At 35.2% G+C, this 23,725-nt stretch overlaps 1 protein-coding gene across 1 annotated transcript in view; it reads right to left on the reverse strand.

Annotated features, from left to right (window-relative positions):
- LOC148955529 (lachesin-like) overlaps positions 1-16,615 on the reverse strand; it is a 107,030-nt gene extending 90,415 nt beyond the window's left edge. Inside the window, exons 1-2 of the mRNA XM_089107567.1 lie at positions 16,536-16,615; positions 7,603-7,776 (exon numbers count right to left, since the gene is read on the reverse strand). Of these exons, the coding sequence (XP_088963693.1) occupies positions 7,603-7,675 (73 nt within the window). The 5' untranslated portion in view covers positions 7,676-7,776; positions 16,536-16,615. The remainder of the gene's footprint in view (positions 1-7,602; positions 7,777-16,535) is intronic.
- Positions 16,616-23,725: the final 7,110 nt, after the last annotated feature.

The raw sequence follows: 23,725 nt of genomic DNA on the forward strand, positions 1-23,725 counted from the left end.
TTCGCCCATGCATTTTCTTTTTTTAAAAGGTGACCACTACAATCGAAAACTCCGTAACTGCACAGTAAGATCTTATTTATTAAATACAGTAATGAATTCACGAATTTTAAAATTTTAATGACTTATATTGTTTGTTTATTCCACGTGACCGATTACAACAGTCAGTTTTCAAACTTCGATGTATTTAGTACTTTATAAAATGAAAAAAAGAAGTTTTTCTCCAAATGAGAGTTAAGAGCAACAATAAAACTTAAAACCAACATATTTTTTCTCCGTATATGAGGAGGGGGGCTGTCACACCTCTAGCCCCTTTCTTTGCTGCAATATTTAATGTGTGATTAACTCAATGGAAACTATTCTCAATGTGAGGGTATGGGGCTCCCCCCTTTTAACCTGACAATCTTTACACTGAAAATTGATTGATGGTTTCAGATGTCTTAGGAGCGACCTCTCTAAAAAGGGTAGGCTAACTTTGTTTCTCATGCCTAATTGGCATGAGATACAAAGTATTTTTGAAGAGAGTAAAACTGTATATACGCTTTATTTAATAGCTTTCAACTTCGGGTTGACTGTGCATGCGAGTGGGAGAAAATACACCACCATGTTGCAATATGACCTCCCATACCCTGAAAGAATTCATGTAGATTTTCCATAGCAAATACTTGATTGACTATATCAGAATTTTTTTTCGATATCATCTTACCCTCTTTGGCCCAAGATTTATGTTTTTGTGGCACAAATCGAAAAGAATCATACTTTGTTCTGATCTGACTGAAATTCTTAGGCTATATTTTTACCTCCTCAATAATTCTAAACCGAGTGGCAATCTCACGTTTTTAACTCCATAGCATTTTGGCTATGTCTTGGTAAAAATTCCGATTTCCGGCAAAACGGTAGAAATTGGCACTTTTCTGAGACAAAAAGCATGTTGTACTTCTATAATATATCTTTTGAAAGGAGTAACGGATTGCCGTAATGATTACTCCAAAACAGGCCAAAATCCGGAGGTCAAACTCCGGAGCTTGAAACCCCCGGAGCTTGGCACTTTTTACCTCCTCAATAATTCTAAACCGAGTGGCAATCTCACGTTTTTAACTCCATAGCATTTTGGCTATGTCTTGGTAAAAATTTTGATTTCCGGCAAAACGGTAGAAATTGGCACTTTTCCGAGACAAAAAGCATGTTGCACTTCTATAGTATAGCTTTTGAAAGGAGTAACAGATTGCCGTAACGGATTACTCCAAAACAGGCCAAAATCCGGAGGTCAAGCTCCGGAGCTTGAAACCCCCGGAGCTTGGCACTTTTTACCTCCTCAATAATTCTAAACCGAGTGGCAATCTCACGTTTTTAACTCCGTAGCATTTTGGCTATGTCTTGTTAAAAATTTTGATTTCCAGCAAAACGGTAGAAATTGGCACTTTCCGAGACAAAATCTATTCTTTTACTTTATTAGATCACAAAGACTTTTAATTTCAGCTTTAACGAGCTCTCTCCCGATATTATACAACGACCACTGCTTCAACATAGTTCTCCTTGGAAAAAAATCAAACAAACAAATAAAAACGCACCTATTTTCAAAACTTCATTTTTGCACCTCGAAGCCTCATTTTTGCACCTTGAAACCTCCGGAGCTTGAAACCTCCGAAACAAGGCTGTTAGATATGCTGAATTTGATTGTATTATTTTTACCATGATCTTGAACTTTTAGAGGATGTTTCTCCCATTTTTTTAAATTTACACATTTTCCTCAGGCACTTTGCTTTTCACGGGTAGTTTTGAAATTGATGATTTTCATTTCGTTTATCTGGAATTAGATAAACAGGATATTCTTTTAATACATTTTTATTTTCGAAATTTGATTTTTAAAGTTTCGATTACTATAAGCCAGGTTGTTTAGTTACTTTTAGTTAGCTACCACTAATTGTTTAAATAGCTTGTTTATATCACCGTTTACTTTGTATGAACTTCTAAGGCTAGGAAGCTCAATAAACAGTTCTTATATAATTCTAAAGTGATTAATTATGTAAGAATTTTTACTGGATAAAATTTTGGCCTGTTTTGGAGTAAAATTTATGGTTTGCATCACAAAATAGTAAAAGACACCCCTTGGCTGAGATTCTTTTGCTACTTAATAGGGCGTCAGAGACCAGAGCTACGCATTTCCATTCAAATAATTCCTTTCCCGATAGGCTACTCCAGGACCATTGTTTCGATGCAATACCCTTTAAAAGAAAAACAAAAAACAGATAAACCTTTTTTCGTGAGCAGCCTTCTCGTAGGAAAGACGTAGAAATTCGCAAATCCGTTGATAAGGGTCCGAAAACCTTTGTAATAGTGTTATCCGAATGCTAAATTAGATGTTGTAATTTTTGGTAATCTCAACTCTCCTTTTAGGAGGGTTGATCCCCGTTTTTCAAAAAATTTAAAATTGTCTCATAACTTCTGGTGAATATTATCACGCATGACAAATTTTATCATAAGTTGAAACACCATATAAATTAAATTCTTTTCATGTATATAGAACTCCCATTTTTTAGAGAAAAGGTCAATGTTAGCACTAGCCGCTCCTTACTTACCATCCATTACAGCAAATTGTTTGATAGTGATATCCAAGAAGAATTTACAGGTTATCCCATACTGAATGGTAAAAGCCAAGCACTAATAGGTTTTTGAAAAAGACTTGTAAGAAAAAGTAAATAAGAACAATAATGTATCAGACTTCAAATTCAATTCCCATCATTCAAAATTACCACTGTATCTACGGAGGGATTAATCTGTCCTTCAACGAAAAAAAATATATCTCAAGAAACTGTGTCTTTTGGAAACAAAAAATTAAGCTGATAAATTGTAAACAGTTTTTTCCCTAGGAGAAAACTCCTAGGTATTCTCCTCGCTGTAGGAGAATCCCCAGGAGGATAAGCTTGCCGCAAAGGGAATTTCGACGCATTTGGAAAACTCGTCGTAAAATATTTTTTGTGAGGTTGTAAACCTGCTGCATAATTTTGCTACTGGTTTTCAAATACTCGTGCAGTCTTAGGCAAACTTTAGATGTGGGCTAGACGACCAAGGTCACCATCTCTTATGCTTTGAAAAGCTGCAGAAACCCCTGGAAAATTCTTTGCTCAAAGGAATGTACTTTCCTTAGATTCTGTGAAATCAGTACTAGTATTTCTTTAATGATTTTGGAAGACAGGAAAAAATCCCCGTTTCGGCCCTTGTTTTGAAATTAGGAGATGATCCTACTAAAACAACTTTCTATGGTTTTAGATACAGCAAAAATTATGCTTCGCAGATTTTTGGAAGACAGACCAGATAAGTGATCGTATGCCTAAGGGGGTGCATAAGCAGGATTGAAATAGAAATATGATCAAACAACCGTGCTGAGTTTTAAAACTTTTAACATTTATATACAAGAGTGTTGCCGAGTGCTGTAATGGGCATTTGTAGCCCTCTTACTATGTATATTTATATGATAAATATAGATTCATCGGTTCCCTGCTTCCAGAAATATGAAAATTATTTTCAAGAAATCGGGATTAAAAAAAAACAACAAGAAAAATGTACAACTTGATGATTGCCTCAGGCAATTTGTACATTATACCTCCACTAAGGTCAGATATGGAGCAGTTTTTTCTATAAACCTTACTCAAAGGACAAATAAGAAAAACTCCTAAGTCTAGGCCTTAGAAATACATATTTTAATGACTCTAACCCCCTCCCCCTATCGCTCCTCTTGGAGAAGTATTCCAGGAGGAGCTTTGGAATATTTGGAGCGGATATTTGGATCCTGTTGCACGAAGTTCAGAGTCGAGAGAAATTTAAAATTAAATTTTTAAATTATATGTTAAAAAAACCGAAATAAAACTGAAAACAAATATAAATTATCCTATACATGAAGATTATGCTGACTCTTGAAGTGCTCAAATCTTCATGCTAAAATTTCGCTTATGCGTTATTGAAAGTATCATTATCATTTGTATTATCTGTAAACTTCAGTGTAAGTGGCTGACGAAAGGGGGAGCAGCTCCCCTCAAAATAGTGTAATGTATATTTGTATTTATTTTCAACACTGTTCTTTACTTTTATTAGGAAAATATACTTTTTAATTATTTAATTCCTTTGTAAGATCAGCCTAAACCACAATTTCTATATGAAAAACTTCTATGATCACATTGGTGCTACATTTCTGCAGTACAAAAAGAATAAATACAATTAACAACGGATATTAAAAATCCATGAAAAAAGACACTCCTATAGCTGTAGAACTTTTTGTTTTAGAAAGGCTCTGGGAACTTGTGTTAGTCCTGGAGGCTTTTCTATATGGTCTTTGGATTATTTTGAAAAAAATTGTTACCTCAAAATTTTGATTTGAAGCATATGGGGAAAAGTGGGTGTGGTGTGTGGGGGGGGGGGGGCTATTGGCGTATTTGTCTTATAAAAGGTCGTCTCGTGCTTTTATGTTTATCATTTACTTAATAGCCTAGTTCTGAGTTTTTCATCTTTCTGTTAAAAAAGAAATCCGACGTGGACTGAAATATTTAATTTTTTTTGTGTCGTAGTTTCATGGTCATTTTTAAAAGCTTTTTGTCTGTTTTTCTCTGTTTTATTTTTAAACATCTGTCATCAATTTTGAAATTGGTGCCCAAGAAAAAGACAATGAAAATATCACCCAATCACTATTATCGGTAAATTGAAGTTTAACTGTAGAATTTTATTTCATGTTCAAGAAGCCACATTTTAATCTATGCAATATCAAACAGTTCGTGGTAACGAACTGTAGTGCTCATTAGTAACCGAAACTCTAAAAAACGGAATTTTGATACCAATAGATTCATCAAAAAAATCAGATTTTAATTCTAATTTCAAATATATAAGTTTCATCAAGTTTAATTTTACCCATCAAAAGTTACGCGCCTGAGAAAATTTGGATGATTTTAGAAAAAAGGGGAGAAGACCCCCTAAAAGTTATAAAAACTTAATGAAAGTCACACCATCATATTCAGCGTCTCAGAGAACCCTACTGTAGAGGTTTCAAGCTCCTATCTACAAAAATGTGGGATTTTCCATTTTTTGCCAGAAGAAAGATCACGGATGCGTGTTAATTTGTTTTTTTTTGTATTTTTTTCCCAGGGGTATTCGTATTGACCCAGTGGTCCTAGAATATCGCAGGAGGGCTCATTGGAACGGAAATTAAAAGTTCTAGTACCATTATTAAGTGACCAAATAAATGAAGGGCAACTAGGCCCCCTCCCACGCTCATTTTTTTCTCAAAGTCACCCAATTAAAATTTTGAGATAGCCATTTTGTTCAGAATAGTTGACAATCTAATAAATATGTCTTTTAGGATGACTTAATACCCCATAGTTCCCAGGGGAAGGGCTGCAAGTTATGAACTTTGCCCATTGCTTACATATTGTATTGGTTATTGGGAAGTATACAGACAGTTTCAGGAAGGATTTTTTTTCGGGTGGGGGGGGGGGCAAGAGGAGGCGGTTACTCGGGAGAATCTTTCCGTGGAGGATGTTTCATTGAAGTAAGGGACATTTATATGAAGGGGGCGCCGGATTTCCAAGCATTATCTAAAAAACGATCAGAAATTAAATTTAAAAAAAAAAGTTTTTTCAACTGAAAGTAAGAAGCAACATTAGAACTTAAAACGAACAGAAATTATTACGTATATGACGGGGTTCTCCCCCAAGTCAATCTCCCCCAACTCGCTCTTTACGCTACAGTTTTTTTAGGGTTTTCAAAAGAGCTATCTATTCTAATTAAACAGCCTTTGTGATTCAGGGGTTTGTGAATTAAATTTTTTTTTAACTTTTAACGTAAAGAGCGTGGTATTGACTAAGGGGAGAACCCCCTCATATACGTAATAACATATACGTCATAAAAAAAAACAAGCGATACGGCTCAATAGTAATCGAAACTTTTAGAAACGAAATTTTGATGTCAATAAATGTATCAAAAGAATGGGAATATAATTCTGACTCTAATTATACAAATTTGATTATGTTTATTATTATTCTTTAAAAGCTATGGGCCTAAGAAAATTTACCTGGTTTTTGAAAGAGGGGGAAAACATCCCCTACAAGTGAAAGAATTTTAATGAAAATTACACCGTCAGATTCTGCGTATCAGAAAACCCTATTACATAAGTTTCAAGCTCATATCTGCAAAAATCTGCAACTTTGTATTTTTTCCTTACGTAGGTTAATTTGTAAATTACGTCAAAACCAAATTTAGAGACAGCCATTTAGCAAAAGAAAAGTAAAATTTTTACGCAAATTTTGTTTACTTATTCAATGACGGTGAGCCAAAATAAAAACTGCATTAACTAAAAAACGATCTGAAATTAAATAAAAAAAACCAGTTTTTTAAACTGAAAGTAAGGAGCAACAATCACACTTCCCCCGCCCCGACATGATTCCGTATAGGAAAGGCGCGGGCCCCCCCACACCCCCGCGCTATGTCCGCAACAGATTGACTCGGGCTTACAGATTTATTCTTTTTAAAAATAAAAAATCATAGTGTAAAGAGTGAGATATTGAGGAAGGGACAGCCCCTTTCATATACGGAATAATTTCTGTTCGTTTTAAGTTTTAATGTCGCTCCTTACTTTCAGTTTAAAAAACTTGTTTTTTTTTATTTAATCGCGTTAGAATCTATACTCCAGTCAGTAGTAAATTTATAATCGTATAAGTATTTATAAAAAAAAGCTTATAATCGGTTAAGTATTATAGGACAAGTAGCCAAAGAGCCTAGGAGGTGTCAGCATTTCAATTTTTTTTTTAATTCTATTTCCCTTCTGTGAATTTTTACTTTCACTAAAACTTTCAAAAATATTTTCTATCGATGAAATATTTGTTCAACTATCCAAAGAATCTAGACACACAGCTAGCCAAACTTGCCAAGCACAAAAGAAAATATATCTCATCCTCTTTCCCTCGGTACAAAGTCTGAAGTTCCCTTCTCTCAACCCCCCCCCCCCTCCAAAGAAAATCCTGAAAATGTCACCTTGATTCCCTAGCTGTCCGCAGGGGCAGATCCAGTATTTTTTTTAGGGGGGGGGGGGGGCGCAAAATTGGTTGATCTGATTGACTTGCGTTAGGAACAAGTTTAATTAACGCAAACTTGCGTTAATTAGGTAAATTACACTACTTTAGACTACAAAAGGGGGAGCACCCTCGCCCCTGGATCCGCCACTGGCTGTCCGCCGACAAAACAAAGTAGACTCACCAAAGCTACAGCCTAGGCCTATATATTAAATGTGCTATAATTTTGATTAAGTCTACTAATTGAAGGTCTAATGAGAAATGCTCGTTTTGGTTTAGGCTTAAGGTATCCGTTGCATAACGTCAAAGGCTTTTTTCAGGTCTGAAGATTAATGATTGGAATATTGGAATTGGATGGGAGTTACAGACACACGCCAATTGTATAGATATGCGTAAAGTATCATAAATGTAATCAAATCAATTTTCTTCAAGAAAATCAATTATACTATATGCAGACTCCTATTAATAATACTCACATAAAATAAATATGGAAGAGATGGGATTAAGGAAAAATTAAATTATGGAAAATTATCGGAAAAGAATTATTTACCTTGGACAAGAGAACAACTCCCAGAAAATAAAAGTGCAAAGAAACCATATAAAGTCCGTTTTACATTTCCCATTATATTTGAACAGCGTGTAGTTTACCTCTTCATATCGCAATCCAAAGATAGCAAATAACATAGAATCACGCAGGGTCGTGCTTTGAAGGACAAATATTTCTCTAGAAATAAATAAAGAATATTTTACACAAACATGCAAGGTTGAACAAAATTACACTTTTTTTTACATGTTTTTTTTAAGGCTAAATTGAGAGACAATGGTTTTTGAAATTATGAATCAGCAGACCATTTTTCCTGAATCTTAGCCTCCGCCTGTAGTCCTCAAGCAGGCTGTCCTTTAGTGTAGTTTTCTTTCATGAAGATTACAAAAAAACGCTAAGAAAACAAAGACTTTTCTCCAACTATTTTAAAATAGATTTAATGTATGTTCTCTTTGCAAATAGATGCAGATTTATACATGTTTTCTCCCTCCCCAAGCAAAATGTATGTAGCATACCTTGTTTACTAATTGTTGTAGCAAAAAACAACATAGCCGTTACAACACAAAGACTTGCCCACTTATTACAAAAGAAAAGAAAAAGAGGTAGAGAATCAGCTACTAAATTGGTCGTAGAATTGAGGTCAAATTTGAGATTTGACCTCGTCTTGCATCTTGGAGTATCCGTTGGGCTCGTGTGTTTCAGTCTCCAGTAGCCATTTGACTCACTCAGGCATTAAATTAGTCGTCAAGAGTTTTCTACCCTTATTCACGACCCTAACTCGCCAAAGAGAGGGGGTGAATTTAAGTCGGCTTTTCATCCTATTGGCATCCCTAAATTAGTATAATACTAATGGATCGCAAATTAACAAGGCCAAAGGTAGTGATAGTATAATAAATAAGGTTTTGAAATTTGGTTGGTACGAAGTTAGAGAAACGAAGACTTTTCTTAAACTAGTTTAAAATACAATTGGTGTTTGTTATCCTTAATAGATGCAAATATATGTATAGTTCTGTTTTTTTTTTTTTTAGCAAAATACGTATAGCATAGCTAATTTGCTAACTATTGCAACAAAACAAAAAACAACCCAACCGTTGAAACGCAACACAAAGGATGGTCTACTTACATTATAAAGGAAAAGAGGGAGATAATCAACAACTCGACTGATTGTAAGGCCGGGGGTTCAAGTTTGAGATTTCATCTGGTCTTGCCTTTTGAAGTATCTTGCCTTTTAAAGTTTTCAGTAGCTATTTGACGAACATAAGTGTAAGGGCTTTACAGAACAAAATCAAATAAAATATTTACAGAATGTATCAAATACCTGTTTAAATACATTTTGTAAATTTATTAAAGGTCAGACAATTTTTTTTGGTGCGGGAAGGGGGTGTAAAAAGGCTCAAACCCGTAACCCTCCCCCTCATCCCCCCTGAATACGGTCTTCCCTTCTAGAGACCCGCTATTTTACACCTTGACCCTTTTCAAGAGTTCTTCTGGTAATCGATACCTCATTACTCTCTGCTTTCCTTTTACATGCTATCATACAACTTCGGGCTAAGCCTACTTACTGGTGACATTCAGCATTGATTCATACTCTAGCTTTCTAGTCATTTGACGAACATAAGCATAGGGTCTCTCCTAGTATTGAGTGGTATTAAATCAGCCGTTTTAAGTTTCCTTTCCTTATTCACGACCTTTTTATTGTTAATTGTTTACAGCATTATTTTGTGAACTTTTTCCAGCATGCCTCGCAACTTCACGTTTTACTGTTGTGTTTTTACTGTAATCTGGTATAGTGCCAATCACGACCTATAGTAACCAAAAGTTCACAACACAGTGTGAAAAAAAAATGTATAAAAAGAAGAATTGTTACTTAAAGCTGACTCAAGAATGGCAACTATTATTTATTTTGACCGGATGGTTCAGTTCTATTACGAAAACACAATTATGGCGATTTCCAATGTGAGCTTAAAAGCCCTATTAAACGGTAACGGACTGAAAATAAAAGGACAACAATGCAATCACGGTTGTCGTAACCGTAATCGTAACCGTGTCGTATGCCGTGTCGTAACCAGTTGTCCTTATCCGTAGGTTTTGCGTCCCCTTTTTTAAAACCTGAAAAAAAAATATCTTCGCCCGTGTCGAACTGATCTGTCTCTCTTTTTTTTTTAGGTGGGGGGTTTATTTGAAAGCTACTACTTATATCGGCGTGCTTTTTATAAATTTGTTTTGATATGCCATCTGAAAGTGGCATACAGTACCGAAATTGGAAATTTTTGTGCCTTTTCTGGAGTGGAAAGGCTGGAAAGAATAAGGAGTGTACCATTAAAAGATCCCTGCTCAAAACCCTTTAACTGATGGTTTACAGCCACCCCTTCTTCAATACACCCTTCTTAGTCCCCCTTAGTAACTGCAAACTAAAAAACCCTTTTAAGAATAATAAACTGTTTAATGAAAACAACACCCGTTTAAATTTGATTCGGGATTCAAACGTTATTGATGCTTATCCTTACAGTAAAATTTACTTACGGAAACAAGGTTTCGGAAATGTGAAATAAGGCTGGAAATCCTAATCTCTTTTTTCGTTATTACTCCGACACTAGCTGGGCACTGAAACATCTTATAGATCTTATAGACCTCGTTTGAAACCTAATGCTTATATCTACATACATTTTGAGTTTTCTTTTGGAAAATACTATCATAAAGTGCTCTATAGCACAAAAAATTTAAATTTTTTTTACATCAGATCTGGAGCGAAAAGGCCGCGAAGCATAAAGAACGTGACATTAAAATCTGCATGGTTGAAGGTTATAACGGGAGGTTTACAGTCCTCCTCTTGAATAATCGCTCTCCTGGCCACCTTAGTAAGTAAAAATTTAAACGACATATGTTGAAGAAAAAAAAAATACATAACATAAGTTCATTTAAATTTAATTTTGAAGCAATAACTGTTTCTTCTGTTTATCTTAGCAGCAAAGGTAATATACCAAATCAAATTTATGGTAAATTAAAAAATAAGCTTGAATCCCCTAGGAAATATTGGTGGATCGAAATAAGAAGTACACTATTAGGATTACCAGGATGATAGCCATTTTGTTTAAATATTCCAAAGATAAGATAACAAAAAATCCGGGGTCAACAAAACCCCTCAGAGCCTGGAGGTAAAGGTTGTAATTTATGCCCCGGGGGCATATAGGGTTTCTCTTGAAGAGGTAACCATACAAACTTTGAATGAGGCTCATTTGATTGGAAATTGAAAGTCCTAGTTCCTTTTTTTACAGTCAAAAGTTATCGGTGGGCAAATAGCCCCCCCCCCCCACCACGCCCCCTTTTCCCCAAATGCTTCAAATCAAAATTTTGAGGTAAAAATTTTGTTCAAAATAATCCAAAGACCATATTGAAATGTCTCCAGGGCTAACAGAAGTCCCCAGAGCCTGAGGGCAATGTTTGTAAGCTATACCCCAAGGCGATATAAGGTTTTCATGGAAGGGCTGGTCTTATAAACTTTGGAGGTTCATTTGATTGGAAGTTGAAATTTCTAGTTCCCAATTTAAGACTCAAAAGCGATCGGAGAGCAACTCACCCCCCCTCCCTCTTGCCCTCTTTTTCCCAGATGCATCCGTCAATCTATTAAGATAGCCAAAATGTTCAAATACTCCAAAGATCAGAAAAAACTCCAGGTTCGACACAGCCCCCCCAGAGCCTAGGGCAAGTGTTAGGTTATATCCTGGGGGTATATAAGGTTCTTATGGAAGGGACGGTCGTACGAACTTTGAAGAAGATAAGTTAATGACAAGTTAATGAATATTAATGACCTTGAAAGCTGTTTAAGGAAAAGGAAAGTAAGTGAATTGCCATTATTTGATAAAATAAAATGTCTGCACTTTTAAACGCCGATGATATAGCTTTATTGGACAAAAGTAAAGAGAATCTGCAGCATGCATTAGAGAGTGTAGAAAAGTATTTTAAGGAAAAGAGACTGGTTCCAAATCGGGAGACGTCAGTATTAATTGTTTTTGCAAAGGGAGCAAAGATATCCGAAGAAAATTTTAGTTGCGGTAGCAGAGCCGTAAAAGTAGTGAAGGAGTAAAGTTACCTAGGCTGTAGACGGGGTGCTTCCATTTCATCTAACCGTCACAAGCACTAAACGTCATTTCGTCGACAAGGAAAATCCTTCAGAACATCGAAAGTCATAACATCGACACGTCCGAACATCAACAAAATCCGTCAGGACATTGACAAAAAAATTTATAAGCTTATATAATATTAATAAGTATATGATATTTTAGAAACAAATTTCGGATATATATTTGCACTTCAGGGAGGGGGGATAAAGCATAGCATATATTAAATACGTAAACTAACCGAACCTAGGTACCTTTTCCCCCGTAAACCCAAAAAACTAAAGTTTTAAAATTTTAGGTGTTATGACGGATTTGTCGGTGTCCGTGACTGTCGATGTCCTGACGGTTAGTGGTTCTGACGGGTTTTGCCGATGTCCTGACGGTAGTGGTCCTGACCTGTCGATGTCCTGACGCCTTCCCCTGTAGATTTGTTTCAAATCTTAAGTGGACAAGAAAAATAGCTCTAATGTCAAGTAAAGGTAAACGTTTAACTAGCATATTTTTTAAGACTTGTATTAAGGATATAGGAGCAAAGGATATCAAGCTACGAAAGCGTATTTTTGCAAGTAGAATCGAACGGGCTATACGTTATGGGGCAGAGATATGGGGACATGAAAGGGGGTGGAAATGGAGAGGACATAGATTCATTATTTTAAAAGATTAATAGGGTTAGATAAAAAGTTTAATAGCATTATTATAAAGGGTGGCCTGTGTCTCTTTAGCTTAAGAAATAAACGGTTAGTGCGCATAGTTGGTTATTGTGAAAAAATTATTGTTATGCCAGATTATCGGCTAATAAAAAATGCTTTCAATGAAATGTTATTGGATAAAAGAAAAGATTCTTGGCCTGTGCAAATTAACAGTATACTAGACAATTGTTCGTTGTCATAAATAATTTCTGAGACCACACTGACTAATCATAATAAAACGAAAAAAAATGTAAAAAAGAGAAAAACGGACTAAAATGCGAATATTTCGGTCAAGACCTCTGCTTGACCGTCCTCAGTGCAAGGTAATAACATAAAAATTACTAATAAAATTCCAAGGATAATTAAAAAAAAATTCAAACCTTAAAACAAAGCACAACTAAAATTTGACGACCCTTTCCATGTAACTATGAAAGGTTAACTGAATAAAAAAATATACAATAATGAATGGGAATTCAATTTTTTAATTTATACAGAGCATTTTTAAAAGCTAAACGCTTTCCAGGTAAAACATCATCACAGATTTGGTTAGGCTGCAAAGTGTGATTTTTTTTATTTTTTTTTTTAAGTAGGTTAAAGTTTGATAATTTAAGTTGTAGTTTGTTTTATTTTGCAACCTATCCAAATCTTTGATAATGTTTTACCTGGAAAGCGTTTAGCTCTTAAAAATGCTCTGTGTAAATTAAGAATTGAATTCCCATTCAGTTCTGTATTTTCTTATTCAGCTACCCTTTCACCGTTACATGGAAAGGGTCGTCAAATTTTAGTTGTGCTTTGTTTTAAGGTTTGAATTTTTTTTTATAGTATCCTTGGATTTTTATTAGTAATTTTATATTATTATCATACACTGAGGACGGTCAAGCGGAGGTCTTGACCGAAATATTTGCATTTAAGTCCACATTTTTCACTGGCTTGTATAACCCTCATTTTTCTCTTTTTTTTTTACTATTTTTTCGTTTTATTTGGGCTATCAGGCTGGTCGAATGATGGCATTAGCCCTGGGGTGGAAACATGATTGATTGCAAAAAACTGTGGAAAAAGTGCTACAAGATCAAGAGATCCAGGTTTGGTAAGAAGACAAGGTGAAGTCGCAATCTCTTGGAATATATAGAAAAACTAAAGAAGCCTGGGGAGAAGAAATATATCTAAAATTTGGGCTCCAAAATTATATTTTAAAATGGGGTTTTATCAGTAAGGGGGAATTTTATGCCGCTTGTGGGGGGAAGAAAGTATTTAGAGAGGGTTAAGGCACGGAGAGGCCCCTTCACTTGCCTAATGTGCGAAGATTCTGAAAGCTCATAACATTTTATGCGTTATTGTGAACAACTAAAAGTACTTAGAAGGGAAATTTTTGTTAGGAATGTCATGCATAGAAGTTGCATAGGAAATAAAATAGGAAGTAGTTGCAAATTTGGGACATTTTGTGAGCGTGGGGATGGGTTTTCTATTGTAGTGTTATTTTCAAAAGTGTTTGTACTTGATATGTTTTATGGGTTTTGTTGTATTTGTAATATCCATGGCCCATGGGGCTTTTGTGAGAAATATATCTATATATCTATATCTATAAGGTTCTTTTGGAAGGGGCGGTCGTACAAACTTTGAAGGAGGCTCATTTGATTAGAAACTTTAAAGTTCTAGTTCCCTTTTTAAGAGTCAAAATGGATTAGAGGGCAACTAGTGCTCCCAAAGGCCCTCTTTTCTCCAAATGCTTCCGATCAAAATTTTTAAATGACAATTTTGTTCCAAATAGTACAAAGATCATATAATAATGTCTTCAGGGTTGACCTCCCCCCCTCCAGAGCCTGGGTGCAACGATTGTAAGTTATACCCCTTGAGTATTCAAGGTTTTTACGAAAGGGTGGATCTTATAAACTTTGGAGGAGGCTCATTTGATTGGAAATTGAAAGGCTCATTTTATTGGGAATTCAAATATATCGTAGGAACTTGTAAATTATCGGTTAAGGAGTACATGTCTTTAAAAGTTTTTTTTTATCACGATGGTGTACCCCAACACTGTATATCTTATTTATGCAACATACTCTTGAGTTAGATAATAGATCGTGTCTGTTTACCCCTTATTAGAGGCTATACCGTATTGTACCTCTTTTGTTTTTGTTTTTTTTTTAGAAAAGTCTTCGGTCTCTTTTCTGAAGAATAATTTTTTTTTACAAGTAAGCTGAATTTTTAATACGGTATGGTATCTGACCTGAAAATCACCTGAAGCTTGAGAGCAGATTTGAAGTGTTTTAAATAATAGCGCCTACAGCTACGCGTGTAGAATGAAGTTTAAAGGCTTTACTCTTGCAGTCAAGGAGCTTAAACAATTATTATGAATATTGATTACTATATTGTCATATTTACCCTTTTACAACCGATTCCGCCAGGCCCAGTAAATTTTCGACAAGAACTCGATTCTATATGAAATTTAATAAAAAAAACAAGCTTTTTAAACTGAAAGTAAAGAGCGACATTAAAACTTAAAACGAACAGAAATTATTCCGTATATGAAAGGGACTGTCCCCTCCTCAACGCCTCGCTCTTTACGCTAAATTTTTTTATTGTTTTAAAAAATGAAGTTGTGAGACAGAGTCAAACTTTAGCGTAAAGAGCGAGGCGTGGAGGAGGGGACAGTCCCTATCATATACGGAATAATTTCTGTTCGTTTTAAGTTTTAATGTCGCTCCTTACTTTCAGTTTAAAAAACTTGTTTTTTTTATTTAATTTTTGAACGTTTTTGAATAAATGCAGGTTTTTATCTTGGCTCACCGTACATGAATAATTAAAACAAAATTTTCATATTAATTTACTTTTATTTAGTTGAATGGCTATCTCGAAACTTGTTTAATTTTATTTTCGAACGTTTTTATTAGTAATAAATATACGTAACTTACGAATTAACTTACGTAACGAACTTCTATATTCATATATTTTTAATACGTTTTTTTAGGGGGTTCGCCCCCTAGTCCATACCTTGCTCTTTAAGCGAAAGTTTGAATTTTGTTCCAATTCTTTAAAAATGACCGCTTAATCACAAAGGCCGTTAATTAGAATAAATAGCTCTTATGAAAGTACTAAAAAATCTTTGGTTTAAAGAGCGAGGCATTGACTATGGGGTGAACCCAATCATATATGTAATATTTTCTGTTCGTTTAAAGTTTCGATGTTGCTGCTGTTGCAGTTGAAATACTTGTTTTTTTATATTAAATTTATGATCTTTTTTTAAATAATGCTGGGAAGTCCGGTGTCCCCTTCATAGCAATGTCCCTTCCCCCATGAAAACTTTCTTCATGGAAATATCCTCCCACATAACCCCCGACCCACCCACCCCCCACTACCTGGAAAAATCTCCCCTGAAAACATCTGTATACTTCTAAATAACCAATACTATATGTTAACATTGGGTAAAGTTCATAATTTTCAGCCCTCCCCCCGGGAACTTCGGGGGATTAAGTCATTCTAAAAGACATACTTATTATATTTTCGACCAGGCTGAACAAAATGGCTATCTCAAAATTTTGATCAGGTGACTTTGGGAAAAAATGAGCGTGGGAGGGGGCCTAGTTGCCCTCCATTTTTTTCGTCACTTAAAAAGGACACTAGAAATTTTAATTTCCGTTCCAATGAGCCCTCCCACGATATTCTAGGACAACTGGGTCGATACGATCACCCCTGGTAAAAAAAAAACAAAAAAAAATAAACAAACAAACAAACAAATAAACACGCACCCGTGATCTTTCTTCTGGCAAAAAATGCAAAATTCCACATTTTTGTAGATGGGACCTTGAAACCTCTACAGTAGGGTTCTCTGATACGCAGAATATGATGGTGGGATTTTCAATAAGGTTCTATAGCTTTTAGGGGGTCTTTCCCCCTTTTTTCGAAAATCAGCCGAATTTTCTCAGGTGCCTAACTTTTGATGGGTAGGATTAAACTTATATTTTTGAAATCAGCATTAAAATCTGATTCTTTTGATGTATCTATTTGTATCAAAATACCGTTTTCTAGAGTTTCGGTTACCATTGAGCCGGGTCGCTCCTTACTTAAAGTTCGTTACCACGAATTGTTTGATTTTTTTGAAAACGGTGGCGAAACAATCATAATGCAAATGATTTACCTTGCAAAAAACTATCTGTCCACCTATGTCAGCGAAGAATAGCAAGACTAATCCTTCTAGCTGGGAACACTTGCTTCTAGCAACAATTCCGCAGCACTAAAGAAACATAAATGGTCCCTCTCTTTAAAGGCTAACATTCCTTTACTATTCCATGAAGCCTCTTTGGCAATGCGCGTATGGCTCACAAGCAATCACAGGTTGAAATAAAAGACTCTTAGTGTTAATTTCAACATTGCAGGACATGAGGGGAATAATAAAGTGAGGTTAAGTAGGAAGACAAGAAAAGGAATGCGGAATAAGGACTATTTTTTATCTCATGTGTGGAAGTAATACTAGAAATGGTTTTGGTTAGGGTCTAGCTTATTTGTTTTTCTGAGTTAAGCACCACTATAACAATTTCATTGTTTTAAACAGTAGAGTTGCGACAAAGAGTCAAACTGACTATTAGCATAAAGAGCGGGGCGTTGAGGAGGGGACAATCCCTTTCATATACAGAATAATTTCTGTTCGTTTAAGTTTTAATGTCACTCCTTACTTTTTGTTAAAAAAAAACTTGATTTTTTTAAAATTTAATTTCTAAACGTTCTTCAACTAATGCAGGATCGAATTTGGCTCACCGTACATGGCAAATTAAACAATATATGCATATTAATTTTGGCGGATTTATTCCGTATAGGAAGGGTTGCCCCCTCCTCAATGCCTTGCTCTTGACGCTAAGGCTGTTAGCACTTTCAAAAAGTTTCCTATTCTAATTAAACGGCCCCTTTGTTTCCATTTTAGTAAACAGTCAAACTATAGCGTAAAGAGTAAGGTATTGAGGAGGGGGCAACCCTTCATATATGGGACAATTTCTTTTCGTTTTTCAAATAATGCCGGTAAATCTGGCTCATCCTCTATGATATATACCCCTTCCCCTCACGGGAAACTCCTCCGTGGAAATTTCTTCCAACATAAAGTGCCCCCCTCCCCGTCAAATTGTCACCAGGTAGCTCCATCCTCGCTGTGAATTCCCCATCCCTGTAAAATTGCTTGTGGACGATTCACCCTGAAAAATTCTCCTTAGTATTCTTTCATTTGAATAAGACTTTAATTTCTAATCGGCTCGATCACTCCAGAAATGCCCCCTTCCGTGAAAATTATTTCCCAGAAAACAAACACGCGGAAAAAATCCCCTGGATAATTTCCCCAGAACATCTCCACATGAAAAATTTGGTAGAAAATGTAAGACAATTAAAAAGAATTTCGTATAGTAATTCTGTCAAAACCCCCTGTGTAACATTTTCCCTGAAATATTCATTCCCCCGAAGTTTCTCTCCCAAAGGAAGATTCTCCGAATAGAAATCCACCCCAAGCACCACCCCCCTCCCCCCAAAAATGGATGTATTCCTCCCAATAGCAAATACTACATGCAAACAATGGGAAACGTTTGCCACTTTCAGCCATTTCCCCGAGGACTGTGGGGGTTCATTTTACACCTAAAGACATAGATATTAGATTTTTTGACCATGCTGAACAAAATAACTATCTCAAAATTTTGATCGGGTTACTTTGGGAAAAAATGAGTGTGGGAGGGAGCCTAATTGCCTTCCATTTTTTTGGTTACTTTAAAAAGGCACTAGAACTTTTAATTTCCGTTCGAATGAGCCCTCTCGCAATATTCTAGGACCATTGGGCCGATACCATCACCCCTCGGAGGGAAAAAAACAAAAGAACACGCATTCTGTGATCTTTCTTCTGGCAAAAAAATTTCATTAGATTCTGTGACTTTTAGGGGGTGTTTCCCTCTTTTTTCGAAAATCAGGCAAATTTTCTCCGGCTCATAGCTTTTGATGGGCAACACTAAACATGATGAAACTCATATATTTGAAATCAGCATAAAAATCCAAGTATTTTGATGTATTTATTGGTATCAAAATGCCATTTTTAGAGTTTTGGTTACTATTGTGCCGGGTCGCTCCTTACTTACAGTTCGTAACCACAAACTGTAGGCTAAGTAGGAAGACAAGAAAATGGATGCGGAATAAGGAATATTTTTAAATCATGTGTCCTGTCCAATTAATACTAGAAAGGATTTCGGTTAGAGTCTAGCTTATTTGTTTTCCTGAGCTAAGCACCATTATAACAATTTCATCTCGTTCAGAAAAGAAGTATTTATGGAAATTTCACAGCCGCTTCAAGTTTAGCTATATCTTAGACTCCTCTCTCCTAATGTGGCCAGATATAGCCCTAGGTTATGCATAAAAGCTTCTGATTTTTGGCATTATGACATTAATTTTTGGCATCATGGGATTATTTTTTATTGCATTATGTTTGAATTTTTGGCATTATGTTGTCTAGATATTACCAACATTTTCCTTTGAAACTATTCCATTATTATGCAAAGCTTAGGGCAACTAATAATAAAATAATATACTGGTCTTGTTGTAAAGTAAAAAAAAGTTAATCCAATTGAAAGTAAAAAGTGACAATAGGGCTGAGACAGAAAGAAACTATTTCGCATTTGAGGGTGCTGCCTCCTCCTTAATCCTCCATTCTTTATGTTAAAGTTTTACAGTGATATGCTGGAAGTATTTCTAAATGCAAGAAGTGTAGTCAATAGGTAATTGCACGTATTTTGTTTACAGACACAATTGAAATGAGACTTTTACATGGTCCTAAAATCTTTTTTTGCTTTTTCAATACCCTCCTCCTCCCTTAATAAGAGAATACAGTGGTTATTACTCTAATAGATAATGCGCAACTAAGCGACTCTCCATGCCGTTAGTTTTGTCAGATGACCGGTCTATGATAGCAATGGATTTCTACGGGCTGTATTCAAACAGTTTGTGGTAACGAACTGTAAGTAAGGAGCGACCCGGCTCAATAGTAACCGAAACTCTAAAAACCAAAATTTTGATACCCATAGATACATCAATAGAATCAGAATTTTATGCTGATTTCAAATATATATAAGACACAGATTGGTCTTTATGAGTTTGCCACTCTTCACTACCCATCAAAAATTACGCGCCTGAGAAAATTTGCCTTATTTTAGAAAAAAATTATGACTATAAAATAAATTTTTATTTTCAAATAAATAGGAAATAGGTTTTAATGACAAATTTTGGTTTTCCTTTAGTTACAATAAACTATTATAAGATAAGATTTGTTGCAAAAAGGCTGCGGGCCATAGCAACACAAAATATAGCCTACAAACATAGCTCAGGAACAAAATACAACTTTAAATAGTGTAAATAAAAAAAAAAAGACAAAATGCGACACAAAAAGGTCCAAAGTTTTATCCGACAAACACCAACCATATTTAAATTCAACTCCTAAAAACCATAACAAGCTATCTCCTCAAACATGATTTTTCTATTTTTATTCCCTAAACGAAAAACTTACGTAACTGTTCAATAATACATGCGTTTCTCTCAGCCATCCGCTCAAATAACCAGCACTCACTCCCAAAAACTCGTCCAAAACATTCATTCCACAACTCAGACAGCTCTTCACACTCAGCTACAAAATGAAATAAATTCTCATTCACATATCCATACATAGGGCAAAAGTAGGGGCCAGCCACCAGCATAAACTTTCCCAAAAATCTCCTTGTCTCACCTAAACTCAAACTATTCCCTCTTACCAACAACACGTTTTACAAATCCTCTTTATTCAACCCAAATTTAAAATAAACCTCCTCCCCCAACACTCTTTAGCTTTGGAGTAAAACCTGAAAGATACAGATTGGTCTTTATGAGTTTGCCAATCTTCACTACCCATCAAAAGTTACGCGCCTGAGAAAATTTGCCTTATCTTAGAAAAAAGGGAAAACACCCCCAAAAACTCATAGAACTTTAATGAAAATCACATCATCGGATTCAGCGTATCAGAAAATCCTACTGCGGAAGTTTCAAGCTCCTATCTGCAAAAATGTGGAATTTTTTGGGAGGATCTTTCCATGAAGGAAGTTTTCATGGGGGAAGATACATTGCTATGAAGGAGAAACCGGACTTCCCAGCATTATTTAAAAAAAGATCAGAAATTAAATATAAAAAAACAAGTTTTTCAACTGCAACAGCAGCAACATCAAAACTTTAAACGAACAGAAAATATTACATATATGATTGGGTTCACCCCCTAGTCAATACCTCGCACTTTAAGCCAAAGATTTTTAGTACTTTCATAAGAGCTATTTATTCTAATTAACGGCCTTTGTGATTAAGCGGTCATTTTTAAAGAATTGGAACAAAATTCGAACTTTCGCTTAAAGAGCAAGGTATTAACTGAGGGCGAACCCCCTAATATACCTATTAAAAATATATGAATACAGAAGTTCATTAAGTAAGTTAATTCGTAAGTTACGTATATTTATTACTAATAAAAACGTTCGCAAATATAATTAAACAAGTTTCGAGAAAGCCATTTAACCAAATAAAAGTAAATTAATATGAAAATTGTGTTTTAATTATTCATGTAGGCCTACGGTGAACCAAGATCAAAACCTGCATTTATTCAAAAACGTCCAAAAAGTTGATAAAAAAAAACAAGTTTTTTTTAACAGAAAGTAAGGAGCGACATTAAAACTTAAAATGAAGAGAAATTATTCCGTACATTAAAGGAGCTGTCCCCTCCTCAGCGCCTCGCTCTTTACGCTGAAATTTGACTTTATCACAACTCTGTTTTTTTTAAACAATGAAAAACTTTAGCGTAAAGAGCGAGGCGTTGAGGGGGGGACAGCCCCTTTTATATACGGAATAATTTCTGTTCGTTTTAAGTTTTAATGTCGCACCTTACTTTCAGTTAAAAAAAAACTTGTTTTTTTAATTTAATTTTCAGAAGAAAGATCACGGATGCGTGTTTATTTGTTATTTTTTTATTTTTTTTTTATTTTCCCAGGGGTGTTCGTTCAATCCAATAGTCCTAGAATATCGTAAGAAGGCTCATTTGAACGGAAATTAAAAGTTCTAGTGCCCTTTTTAAGTGACCAAAAAAATTGGAGGGCAACTTGGCCCCTCCTACGCTCATCTTTTTCCCAAAGCCACCCAATAAAAATTCTGAGATAGCCATTTTGTTCAACATAGTCGAAACATCTAATAAATTTGTCTTTGAGGATGACTGAATCCCCCACAGCTCCCGGGGAAGGGCTGGAACTTATAAACTTTGCCCATCGTTTACATATAGTATTGGTTAATGGGAAGTATAAAGACGTTTCTGAAGGGATTTTGTTCTGATGGGGGTGTCAGAAGAGGGGGTTATGGGGGAGGATCCTGCCATGGAGGATGTTTCCTTGGGGGAAGGGACATTCCTGTGAAGGGGGCGCCGGATTTCCCAGCATTATTTAAAAACCAATCGGAAATTAAATATAAAAAGACAAGTTTTTTTCAACTGAAAGTAAGGAACAGCATTAAAACTTGAAACAAACAGAAATTATTACGTATATGAGGGGGTTCGTGCCCTAGTCAATACCTCGCCTTTTTCGCTAAAGTTTTTTTAGTACTTTCAAAAGAGCTATCTATTCTAATTAACCGGCCTTTGTGTTTCAGGTGTTTGTGATTCGAACAAAATTCGAACTTAGCGTAAAGATCAAGGTATCGACTAGGGGGCAAACTCCCTAATATAAGTTATAAAACATACGAATATAGAAGTTCGTTACATAAGTTAATTCGTAAGTTACGTCAGAACAAAATTTCGATAAAGCCATTTAGCCAAAAAAGTAAAATTAATATGCAAATTTCGTTTTAGTTATTCATTTATGGTGAGCCAAAATCAAAGCTGCATTAATACAAAAATGTTCAGAAATTAAATAAAAAAAAAATTCTAGTGGGGGGCCGGGGCCGGAGTAGGGGTTACGGGGGAGGATCTTTCTATGGAGGATATTTCCTTGGGGGAAGGAACATTTGCATGAAGAGGGCGCCAAATTTCCCAGCATTATTTAGAAAGCGATCAGAAATTAAATAAAAAAACAAGTTTTTTTCAACTGAAGATAAGGAGCAACATTAAAAAACGAACAGAAATAATTACGTATATGAGAGGGTTCGCCCCCTAGTCAATACCTCGCTCTTTACGCTAAAGTTTTTTAGTACTTTAAAAAGATCTATCTATTCTAATTAACCGGATTTTGTGATTCACGGGTTTGTCATTCGAAGAAAATTCGAACTTTAGCATAAAGAGCGAGGTATTGACTAGGGAGCGAACTCTCTAATATACGTAATAGAAACATACAAATATAGAAATTGGTTAGGTAAGTTAATTCGTAAGTTACGTCTGAACAAAATTTCGAGAAAGCCAATTAGCCAAAAAAAGGAAAATTAATATGCGAATTTCGTTTTAATTATTTATGTACGGTGAGCCAAAATCAAAGCTGCATTAGGCTAATTCAAAAACGTTCAGAAATTAACTAAAAAACAAGTTTTTTTTACCTTACCTAACCTAGCCAGCATGTTCATTATTAATTATTATTGAATAATAAATGAAAAGCTAAACTTATAAAATACCAGAAGATACATTTGCCCCTTAATTGACAACACAAAAAAATCAACCAAATTGTTCATAAATAAAGTCCAATAAACAATAAATAAGAAACCTATTCACTGTCTGATGGCAAAAATACATCCCCCCCCCCTGTGTCACATTGAACCATCAATAATATGTAATTCGCCGACACCATTTATCCATCTGTGCCAATAAGTAATACTAATTAATGACAAAAAAAAATAAAAAAACAAAGAAAAGACTAGTGAAATTTTATTCATTATCGTGATTTTACACGTAGATACGTATAGATACATCAGAAGAATCATATTTTTATACTGATTTCAAATATATAAGTTTCATCAAGTTTAGTCTTACCCATCAAAAGTTACGCGCCTCAGAAAATTTGCCTTATTTTTAAAAAAAGGGGAAAACAACCCCTAAAAGTCACAGAACTTTAATGAAAATCACACCATCAGATTCAGCGTATCAGAGAAACCTACTGTAGAAGTTTCAAGCTCCTATCTGCAAAAATATGGAATTTTGAATTTTTTTGTCAGAAGAAAGATCACGGATGAGTGTTTTTTTAATTTTTTTTCCCAGGGGTCATCGTATCGATCCAGTTGTCCTAGAATATCGTATGAGGCCTCATTTTAACGGAACTTAAAAGTTTTAGTGCGCTTTTTGAGTGACCAAAAAATTGGAAGGCAACTTGGCCCCCAGCCATGCTCAGTTTT

Source organism: Artemia sp. Qi Xiang Cuo, chromosome 2 (assembly GCF_049724085.1).
Source record: "Artemia sp. Qi Xiang Cuo chromosome 2, ASM4972408v1, whole genome shotgun sequence".
NCBI classification, from domain to species: domain Eukaryota; kingdom Metazoa; phylum Arthropoda; class Branchiopoda; order Anostraca; family Artemiidae; genus Artemia; species Artemia sp. Qi Xiang Cuo.